The following is an 11614-nucleotide window of genomic DNA, read 5'->3' on the forward strand; positions in this document are numbered from 1 at the left end:
CACACACACACACACACACATATATCTTCTTTTGGCAACCAATGTCTCATCATTTACCAAGGAAAATTACTCAGTTGGTTCAAAGTCACAATTTGTATGAATTTCTCAGCAAAACTAGCCCTTTCAAGAGACAATTAAATTTCATTCATGCCTTTAAAAAAAACCCTTATACTGGACCTGATTAAATACTATGAGTGAGTTAAGCACCAAATCTTTAAGTTTTTAGGATTTTATAATTCCTCTGTATTACCTCTTTTATAGGGTCAGGAAATCCATGCCAGATGGCATACGAGTAGTGATCATTTATAAAATCAAGTTCTATTTTTTTTTAAAAGTATTTTATATAAGGTGATGAAGATCTATGGAAATTTTTTTATTGTGTCACATCAAGATACTGTAAATATTTCAAAGTAATACAAAATTAATCCAAGATCGAGTAATCCAAAAAGTTCTATTTTTAGTTTGTCACAGCAGCTCTCAAAAGTCCAAAAGCTGATTTTCAAAGAGAAAGATGATTATTCTAATAATTTTGAATGTTCAATCCTTGCAATTGTCCAGTCAGGCTTCACTCCTTGTGTAAACTCTCTCTGAAATCTGGAAGAAAAGATAGCATAATAACCAAAAATAAAACTAATCCATGTAAAACTTGGATAATTATATAATTTATAATTGCTATAGATATTTTTAAAACAACCGGCTAACTTGCCAAATATCTGTCTAATGCTCACTATAAAACAAAACATAAGGAACCTGTCTCAGCAAAACATTTTATTTTGTAAATCAGCAACCAAATATACAATCACATAAGTCAAAGGTATGGTCAAACTTTAAATATGTATTTTCTGGTGACTAGCCAAGGTAAAGTTAGATATTTCATTATTTAACATGCCTCAGTAAAGCATGATAAAACAACAATTTCTTCATTGTATACATATGCAAGTAGTTTTCATGCATAAAAATATGTAGCAGATGTAGAAAAAAGATGTTTTTCAAAATCTGACAGTAAACAGTTTATGTAAAGTTAGTTGCTCTTCCTATTCAATTAAAATTTTAATTAATTTTTCCTTATTCCTATATGTCTATAGGCTCACATTTCACTATATGTGGTTTAGGTTTATTATACATATTTCAAATGTTAAAGTTGAAGAACTTAATCTTTACACTTTTATGTCATTCTTATAAAATAACTTATTACTCTAGATTAGTAATCTCCAAATTTTTATGACTATGTACTCATTTCAGGAAAAGTACATAGTTCCAATGTATATATTTACATATTTTATAACTTATGTACATTATGTACATAACTTAGTACATCTACTATATTAATCATTATATACATTATAAAACAAAAAAATCCTCAGAAATTAAAGGCTGAGATAATACTTGATCTTAGGAAGCTGATGACATTTAACTAAATGAAAGAGGTAGAGTCAGATTTGTTTCAGGGAAATCACTTTGGCAGCTAGGCAGAAGGTAGTACAGAATAGGGAGAAACTTGTAGCAGAAAGATGATTTAAGAAACTATTGTAATAGCCCAGGCAAGAGGTGATGGGGCTTGAACTGAGTGGATTAGATGTTATGTGAGTAGATAGGAGAGATGTAAGAAAAGCCATAGAAGTAGAAAGGACATTTGTCACCTGATTAAATATGTAGGGTAAGAAGTATCCCAGGTGATTAGAAGGATTGTGGTACCCTCTAAAGTTAATGGGAAGCTTAAAAGAGGGATGGGCTTAGAGGAAATATTGTAGAACACAATCCATTCATGCAAGTTCAACTTCTAATACCCAATTCAAAATCTGAGTGTGATACAACTTGGTGGTACAGTGGATAATGTGACAGGCCTAGAGTCAAGTAGACTCATCCCCTTGAGTTCAAATCCAGCTTGAGACACTTTTTAACTGTGTGACCCATAGCAAATCACTTAACCTTGTTTGCCTCAGTTTTCGTATTTGTAAAATGAGCTGGAGAAGGAAATGGTAATCCACTCCAGTACCTTTCGCAAGAAAACTCCAAATGGAGTCACAAAGAGTCTACCACTACTAAAAATAACTTACGTCAGCCAAAATGAAAATTGAGGATGTTGAGGATGATACTCACAGATTGCTGACCCAGAATGTAGGGTCCACCCTCTGAGGAATGCCTATTTAGAGCTACAAAGTAACAGGAGAGTTGGGGGAAACTGACAGAATATAGAATTTTCCTAATGGTACTTACAGAATTGCTACTGAGGATATATGGGTGTACTGAGTGTTGTGGTTAAATCTCCCTAGGGAGATGATCCCTCTACCTTTCCAACATTTACTGATTCACCTTCTATATTAGGAAAGTTGAGTTTGAAAATAGGAGGTAGAAGGCAGAATAATGGGTGAAAATGGTGAGGTTGGTTTGTGTTGGTTGGAGATAAGCCCTACAACCAACTATTTCAGGAAGGTGAGATGTGACCAGTCTTCCCACTTTCTGACTGACTCTACACCTCTTGGGGTCAGATCTCAACTTTGGAGAATACCATCGAAAATAATGGCAAATCCTGTCCAGGAAATTAATAAACACTTAAGCTGCACTTTTCTCTAAAGCATCTCTCTCACTTTCATTCAAATATAAGCAGATTTTTTTTTTTTTTTGCTTTTGGCTCTTTGCTTCTCATCAAGTGGTGATAAAAAGTATTCTAAACCTACTTGGCACTTAAACAAGCATTTGACATACTGAACTGGTTCCAGCGCCATAACATATTTCAGTGATCTAACCTCATTTTTCATCTGCATTTTGCCAACTAAAGAGACATTATACTTGCTAATATAATCACTATTTATCACAAAACACACTATCAATATTGACAGTAACAATGTTTCAAAACTAATAAAGAGTGAAGACTCTAAAACTCAGTTGTGCTTTTTACTAAGAAATGCTGAGGACCACAATAAAAGGAAAATTTTCATTTAAAACGTAGAATGTCTTTTCGCTAAAGACAAGAAAAGCAGACCTCAAAGAAACAGAAATGGAGAATATAAATCCTTTTAAGAAGAACTGTCAACAACCTGATTGCTGACAAGGGAATAAGAAAATGAACCTCTCTTACTTCTTTACAGGTGAAGGACACCAAATGTACTGTCAAATGTGGCTGATATATTTCATACTGTTCAATTGCTTTTTGTTCTCTTTCCTTTTATTCTTTGTTATATGAGATATAGATAAAAATGAAGGTGAAAACAAAAGCTATCAATAAAAATTTAATTTAAAAAAAGACCTTAATAATATAGCAACTATTTCTTTACCTCTGAAAATATCTAAATACTTTTTCCTTCACTGGTCTTTTTTAAAAGCAGATTTTCCATAGCCTTGCTGATACAATGTTCACATTTTATCATTGAGAAATGATACATTTTGACTATGAATTATAGCACTGACAATTAATTAATTGACTAATTAATGTAAGAACCCAGGATTAGTCTTAAGCATTTCACTGCCCAATTTGTCATTTGGCTAAATTTCAGCATCATTATCAACTCTTTCATTTCTGAAATCAAAAATCTGTTAAGTTAGTACTTTTCTCTATCCCTTTTATAGATTATTTGCAAAATTTCATATCTTTTCATTCTGAAAATATCATCTAATTTTTACTCCTGGGTATAATTCCTCCTACCTCAAAAGAAACAAAAATCTTAGGAGACTTACTCATAGTTTGCACTAAGAAGTTGTTTTGTTTCTACATTCTGATCCCCTAGTTGAACTTGGAATATTTTGGTACCACTTAATGTCTCTTCAGGGAGGTTGGCACTGGTTAGATACCAAAAACACATCAGGATGTGAACAAACTTCCTTCCTTGAGGAGAAAAATAAACAAAGATAATATACAATAAGCTGAATATCTAAGATTTTACAAGATATTGCCAATATTCATACTATATAGGCCATATGTTATTGGTGACTGTTATATAAGTATGGTATATATGAAAGAAACCAGTGAAGAACAGGAAAAAAAGATATAATTTCAATAAATGTTCCTTATAACCATCATACACTATTTTTTGAAAAATAAAGCTATCTCCCTCTCCAGGTTACTATAATTACACTAGACCAGAGACCAGAGTGAATACAAAGTTTTGTTGACAATATTAGTGTAAGAGGAACTGAAATATGAAAATATGGTAGCCCCAAACAGACAAATGAAAGGGAATGATCTAAGGTAGTTTACTTTGCTGTGCCCATTAAACAACGAGTAAAGAACATTAATTAAAAATAGCAAGACTTCAACTGGGAACATGCATAGAAAATACATTATTTGCTTAATGTATGCTAGCAAGTACACCAACATAACAAATATATAATAACGGCAAACTGTGTGTGTGTGCATGCATACACACCTGTGTAAAGGTTTTGATAATTAATAAACTCAGAAGACTTTCTTTTTTTCTAATTCCTGCTAGCTTCCTGAATTTGTGCTTTGTACAAAAATAGTATCACAGCCAAGGTCACTTAGAGGAAAAAGAAGCAGAATTTTTATGCAACATCAAGCCAAACTCTTGCCTCTGATACTTAGCTATAATCATTGGCAAATCATGTGTGCTTTGTAATCAGCTTATTGAAATGTATTAGAATAAGAATTATCTAATTCATAAATGGTCAAAGGATATGAAGTGATAGTTTATAGAGTCGGAAATCTAAGTATCAACAGATATGAAAACATGCTTTAAATCACTAATAATTAGAGAAATGAAAATTAAGACAAATCTGAAGTTACTACTTTATGCCTATTAGAATGGCTAAGATGACAGAAAACAAAAAATAACTAATTGTAGAAAGGTTGTGGGAAAATGGACATATTAACGTACTGTTGGTAGAGCTATGAACTGGTTTAGCCACTCTAGAAAGAAACTTGGAACTATGTCCAAAAAAAACTACTCAGCTGTGCATAACCTTTGACCTGGCAATACTGCAACCAAGTCTATACTCCAAAGAGAACAAAGAAAAAGGGGGAAAACCCATATATACAAAATTTCTTTATAGCAGCCCTTTTTGTGGTGACAATTAGAAACTGAGGGATTTCTCATCAACTGGGGAATGAGGAAGGGGATGGTTTCAAACAAAACTGGAATGGCTTTTAAGAATACAGAGTGAAGTGAGTAGAATCAGAACCAATCTATATAGTAAAAACAATATTGTAAAGACAAAACTTTGAAAGATTTAGGAACTTTGATCAACACAATGATCAACCAATCAACCGCAATTCCAAAGGGCTTATGATGAAACATGTTACCTCACCTCCAGATAAAGAGATTATGGCCTCAAATTAAAGACTGAGGGATAGATGAGGTTTTTTGGACAAGGATAATGCAGGAATTTGTTTGCTTATCTATACATGTTTACAATGTTTTGTTTTGTTTTTCTTTCTCAATGTAAAGTTAGGAGAGAAGTCAGACCTATAAATGAAACTGAAGTTTTAGAAAAAGAAAACCAGTGACATCTATCAGTAATTTCTACTAATGAAATACTTTTTCACTTTTGACAAAACAAAACAAAAAAAAACCTGCCACAGATAATGTGTAATATAACCATCTTTTCTACATTATTATCATTAATATCCATTATTATTCTGCACTATAATGCAACAATATCCTCTGGGAATTGTTGAGCTATTTGCCCCTATACCAAATAACCTCTTCTTGCTATACTTTTCTAGTTGTTTTGAATGTTTTTATTTTTGAATCCTCCTTTTTTGTAAGAGTATCAGCATTTCTTCCTTTAACAGAACTGCTATTCCTTCTAACAAGATAAATATGTTTATTAGAAATGGTAGCAAGATAATAGTTAATAGACTTTCAATTCAGTTAGAAATTTAAGCTGTTGTCAAATTCAAAGCACTCTCCTGGGTGCTGGCAAAACAAAGATACAAACAAACAAACAAACAAAAAATTCTAAAAACCCAAGCCCAGTTAATAATCCAGTTTAGCTAGAAATATGAATTCCCAAGGGGGAGTTGCCTGAAATAAGGCCAGACAAATAGACTGGAATCAGACTAGGGAAAGTTTTAAAAACCAGGTAAAGGAGTTTTTGCTTTATCCTAGAAAAGGTGGGAGTTATTAAGTTTGAGGGGACAGTGACAAGGTCAAATTTGTGTCTCAGGACAATTATTTTGGCAGCTGTGTGGCAAAAACAAGCTGGACAGGGGAGGGACTGGAATCAAAAAGGTTAACTGTAAAGGCAATTACCTCTCTAGGTAAGACGTAATGAAGGCCTGAATTAGAATGACTTTGTCAGTAGATATATTTAAGAGATATGGACAAAATGGATAATTTTGCTAATTAATAGAATATGTATATTCAAGGATGACTGAGATTGTGACCTGGTTGATCAGGGGTGTGGAGATAGGAATAGTGGTACCGTCAATAAAAATCAGCAAGTTCAGAGGTAAGGTAGATTTCCATCAAGGTGAAGTTGAATTATGTTTTAGATATGATAAATGTAATATGAACATGAAACATCCAAGAAATGTACAACACAAAAGCCGGTGATACCTGACTGGTTTTTAGGAGAGATTATCATTGGATACATAGATTTAGGAGTTAACTGATATATGTAAACAATATTATCTATAAATAAGAGAACTAAGGAAAAGAGTATAAAGAGAAGAGCGTCCAAAAGGGGTCCCTGGCAGAATCTCACTGTAATAGAGAAGAAAGTTCCTGATTTAAATAAGATAGCTAGGAGTAGTCAGACATATAGAAAACCAGGAGAGCCCAGCATCATAGATGCTAAATGATGAAAGAATGATTAGGAGGGAGAGTTAGTCAAAAGTGTTAAAAACACTTGGTCCTATTTCAGGTGTACTATTCCAGCCTCTGGTCTTTTTGCTATTTGGTCTAGTATCTTGGGCCTTAGAAGGATTAGGGTAGGTCTTTCCCTGAGGCCTTAATCATTATGCTCCAGGAAAATATAAGTTAATAGATTTTAACTAAGGGTCTGATTATTAGTGTTTTGAGGTTTTGTGACATCTATTTCAGATGACTGGAAAGCCTCTCTGGCTTAATTCCATTTTGTGATTATGTCTGAATGACTAGTGTTTAACATCAAAGACACACAAGAAAATTACTCAAAAACAATGTAGGTAATTTTAGAATTTTCTGCCTAAATGCTAATTCATTTTTGTTACTATGAATAATTCAGATGTATATGTCAGCTCATACCTTTATCATCATAGTAAATGGAGATGTCACCTGTTGCAGTATATACAATTTCATCTATTTCAGCAGCAAGTGCATTTTTATAGTTGTCAGGCAACGCAGCAACTTTTTCTGTCAACACTTGGAGTACCTGGATTTGGAAGAATCAAACTAATAGCTTTACTGAGTTCATCAATTAAAAAATGATTTCAAAGACTAAGTAGTACTTAGCAAAAAAAAAAGTATTTTTTCTTTTTCATTTCTAAGTTTTATTATTGTATTTGGCAATAACACTCATGGAAGTAGGCTGGAAAGATTCTAAATATTCAGGCAGATGTTCTTGACCCAAAGCTGAATGAGCTAAACATGCAAGTTTAATCTACAAATATGTTACAATTTAGCTACTTTCATTTTTATGTGTTACAAAGAAGTAGCATCAAAGATATCAAAAAATATGGAGATCAGCTAGTCAAGTAAATCAGAGTGAAGAATAACAAATACATAGTTTGCTCCAATAGTACTCAGATAATATTTAGAGATCTTCAAGGAATTACCCCTATGCTATGGAAGATTCATGGGAAGATATGGACAAGAGTTGCAGAGATGAGTTATGATCAAGGCATGGGTGAGTTATGAAATTTACCACTGGAGGAAGAAGCACATGGATAGCACATAGCACACACCAAAAACTACTTTAATCTTGACATGTGCTGAAAAGTCAAGAAGTCACCACTTTGACACTTCCCAAAAAAGTAATAAAAAATTGCATTTATATCATCCGTTAAGGCAGTGATGGCAAACCTATAGCATGGATGCAAAGATGGCATGCAGAGCACTGTGCACATGGCTGCCAACCTCCTTCCCTATGCCAGAGTTCATTTCTAGAAAGTAGAGGGACTCAGGTAGAGTTGCTCCCCTCCCCCTCTCTACCATGCCTGATGACATTTTTTCACATCCCATGCCCCTACGCCCAGCAGTCCAATAGGAGTATACAGGAGGTAAGGTGGGTGGCTCACAGGCAGTAGAGCTGGAGGGGAGCAGTGCTCAGGCCCCTCCCCTTCTCTACACTCCCAGAAGACACTCCTTACTTCATCTGCTCCTCTGCCCAGCAGCCCAATGACAGAGTTTCCTCCCTCCCCCTATGGGCTAAAGAGAGGGGGAGGGGCATGGAGCACCAGACATTCAGTCCTCTGGTGAGGATCCAGCATGGCACTTGGTCTGGGGAGTGGGGGCGGGGCCCAGCACTCCATCTCTAAAAGGTTCACTATCACTGCTTTAAGGTTTGCAAAGTGCATTACTTATGTTATCTCACTAGATCCTCACAACAATCCTATAAGAAACATTATCTACATTTTATAGATAGGGAAACTAAGGCTGAGAGGTTAAGGTTAGTGCCAAAGGTAGGATTTGAGCTGTCTTTCCAACTTCAGCATTCTCTTCTACTGCTACCTAGCTGCTAATATACATAAACAGTAAGTATTTATTGCTGATAAAATGTACAGAATTCTTTGTGTTGTTTACAAAGAATATTTTGCTCTACTTCAAATACATTAGTAGCTTAATGCAAGATCAATACATTAATTTCTTTTTTAAAAGAAGTAAAAGTATTACTTTACCTCCTTGGTGACAAGCTCTTCCAGAAGATCAAATTTACATTGAGAAAGCAGCTTAGATACATGAGCAAAAGCCTTTATCAAAAAAGGGGGGAAAAGTTAGATGTCATGATATCACTAAAAGAAGCTTTTCCTCTTAAACACATGAATACACAATAAACACTAGAAATGAAACATGAGATTTTACAAAAGGAGCTGAGTCAAAAGTATGCTAAGCAAATTGGATATGACTTTCATTTATAGAATGAAAAACGGGGGCTGAGAAAAGTTGCTAGTGGTATTCCCATTTGAAAAGGATGGGAATGGTAGTAAGACTTCTGCAAAAAATCATATATCTGGAAAAAAAGATCATCTAGGTTTTCCTCAACATCTGGATTTGTCCATTTCTACATGGTCTAGTAGGGAGGGGAGTAACTGAATAGTTATAAAGGGCTTACCATGTGCCAGCACTATGCTAAACACTTTCCAAATATCTCATTTGATCCCACCAACAACTCTTCAAAGGTTAATGTGTTTGTTATCCCCATTTTACATTTGAGGAAAATGGGGCAAATGGGTTAAAAGACTTGCCTAGGGTCACACAACTATTTAAACTGAGGTCTTCCTGACTAGCTCTAGGTCCAACATTCAATCCACCACCCCACTTAGTTAGGTGTATTTGATTGGTAATCAGAGGACCTGGATTTGAGCGATCAGGGCAAATTGACAAAGTTGCAAAAGCTGCAAAGTGGCTGTTGATCAATATTGATGGAGAAAGTTTCTTTATGAGAAGTTGCTTAAACCAGTGAGATCACAAGTCTGGGTTATTTTTTTTTTTTGTGTGTGTGGTTTAAAGTAGTAACTTTTCATGTGTTTCATCTTCCCAGATCAACTGTAAGCTTCTTGAAGGAAGAATACTTCTTCACATCTTAGGACAGTACTACATACTAGATGTTCATCTTAAAATTTTTGATCCTTCCTAAATAAGGAAATATTTCTAAGCATAGAAATATTAGTTCTATAATCCTCACATACATTTTTCTTCAAGAAAGTGGCAGAATCAACCTGCCTTGACTATAACACAATTTTGTTAAATATGTATAAACCTGAGGGAAGTAACTTGGTATAGTAGAAAAGACACGATAGGAAGATGGGAGGAATAGATTTACTTCTAGATCTGCTACTAGCTAGGCAGTTTGGAACCTCAAACCTTACTTTCGTTTCTTCAGCAAAAAAGAGGAGGGTATTGACCAGATAACATTTACGTCCATTCTACCTCAAAAATTCTATTTTTCAATGTAAAACATCTTCACACATACCAATTTATTTAAATATCCAAATATCCTCTGGTTCATAGAAGTCAGGCATTATTATCTCCACTTTGCCAACTAAGAAACAGATCTGAAGGTTTTGGAGACTTGCTCAGCAAGAGTAAAAAGAATCAGTTCTTCAGTCTCAGTATTCTTTGACAACTTTTCTAAGAGCAGTTTAATCTTCAGCGGCACCATTAAGAACCAACATAAGTATCTTTTATGTTTCTCTTATTTTCCCCCCAGGTTATCTATATATTTTTTTGCTTTCCACCAGTTTCCATGCCTCCTGAATACATCAGAGGCTAACAACTGGCACTAAGAATCACTCTTTAGTCCTGTATAGGGATAAAGAAATATGGCACTTAAAAGATTTCTAACCTCTGTATGGAAAGTATATCTGAAAAATATCAAAATTGAAGGCCCAAAAGTGAATTGACTTCCCTATAGTAACAGAAATAGTAAATTTCAGGGTTAGGATTTGAAACCAAGTCATCTTTTGGAAAATGAAAGAAATTAATTTTATGATTACCCTGGTATCTTTCAGCCACCCTTCTTCGAGCACACTAACTTTCAAGGTTCATAAAGCTCACCCAATACAATCCTGAATGGGCAAGAAAGCAGGAGAGGAGAGGGAGAGGTACATTAGAAGCAGTCCCTGAAATAATGAATAACCTTTACAAAAGTTTCATCGGATCCCAATCCACGTAGCTCCCACTACGGAATACTAAGTGGGATCTCAGAATTTGGAGTTATACCTCTCATAAACTTGTTCAACTCTTTCGTAATGCAAATGAGCAAGAGAGCTATGCGGTGTTAAGTAATTCAAGCCCCAAGGTAGGTAATGAATAGGCGAGACCAATTTGGATCCAGGTTCAGAATCTAAAGGAAAACGATGGCACAGACGAGTGATGGAACTAACCCGAGATCACATCACCCTCGCCTCTTTCTCCCTAGGCCCAACTTAGGTCGGGAGACCCTGAGCTGCAAAGGAGGCGGAAGACGCAGTGGACAAACCTGCTTCGCTCCTACGGTGAACTCCGCGATACTGAACTCTTGGTCGAAATAGGCCCAGATGAGGAAGGCGTAGACTCGGGTGCGGAGCCACACGACAGGATTGAACAGCCCTAGGTACATCACTTTGGTCTGCTGGCGAGGCGGCGGCGTTTGCTCCTCTGCGCTACTGTAACCCCGCTCGGGAGGCGCTAGGCAGGGGCCAGGGCCGAGGAGGGGGCGGCGGCGGCGACTGAGACGAGGGGCCGCTGCTGCCAGAGCCCAGCCGGCCCCTGAGAAGGCTGCGGAGCTGAGGCTGAGACGACAGTGACAGCAGCGACCAGAGTTGGGCGACCACGCCTCCGCGTGCCCGAGCCGGGCCGGGCGGGCTGCTATGCCAGTCAGCAACCGGGCGACCAAGGATCGGGGCAGATGAATGGCCAGCGCCATCTTGCCGGCCTTTCACCCCAACCTGGCCGGTGCAACCTCAAGAGATGGCCGGGCAGGAAACTTGCCAGCGGCAGCCTGGGCTTGTCGCGATTGCTTCTGGAGAGGACCC

At 36.3% G+C, this 11614-nt stretch overlaps 1 protein-coding gene across 1 annotated transcript; it reads right to left on the reverse strand.

Moving 5' to 3' along the window:
• Positions 1 to 263: 263 nt before the first annotated feature.
• Positions 264 to 11505, reverse strand: MAIP1 (matrix AAA peptidase interacting protein 1). The gene is made up of 5 exons (XM_044666425.1): positions 11080 to 11505; positions 8777 to 8848; positions 7185 to 7311; positions 3676 to 3823; positions 264 to 594 (listed from the first exon to the last, which is right to left on the reverse strand). The coding sequence occupies exons 1-5, from the start codon at positions 11503 to 11505 to the stop codon at positions 516 to 518; spliced, it is 852 nt and encodes a 283-aa protein (XP_044522360.1). The 3' UTR covers positions 264 to 515.
• Positions 11506 to 11614: the final 109 nt, after the last annotated feature.

Source organism: Gracilinanus agilis, chromosome 3, assembly GCF_016433145.1.
Source record: "Gracilinanus agilis isolate LMUSP501 chromosome 3, AgileGrace, whole genome shotgun sequence".
NCBI lineage: Eukaryota > Metazoa > Chordata > Mammalia > Didelphimorphia > Didelphidae > Gracilinanus > Gracilinanus agilis.

Excerpts from the sequence above, each read along its gene's own strand:
- MAIP1 (XM_044666425.1), bottom strand. The coding sequence starts at position 11,505 with ATGGCGCTGGCCATTCATCTGCCCCGATCCTTGGTCGCCCGGTTGCTG. Across the intron at positions 8,849-11,079 it reads TCACCGTAGGAGCGAAGCAG|GCTTTTGCTCATGTATCTAA; the intron begins GTTTGTCCACTG and ends TTTTTGATAAAG. Across the intron at positions 3,824-7,184 it reads CATTTACTATGATGATAAAG|GAAGGAAGTTTGTTCACATC; the intron begins GTATGAGCTGAC and ends TTTCTCCTCAAG.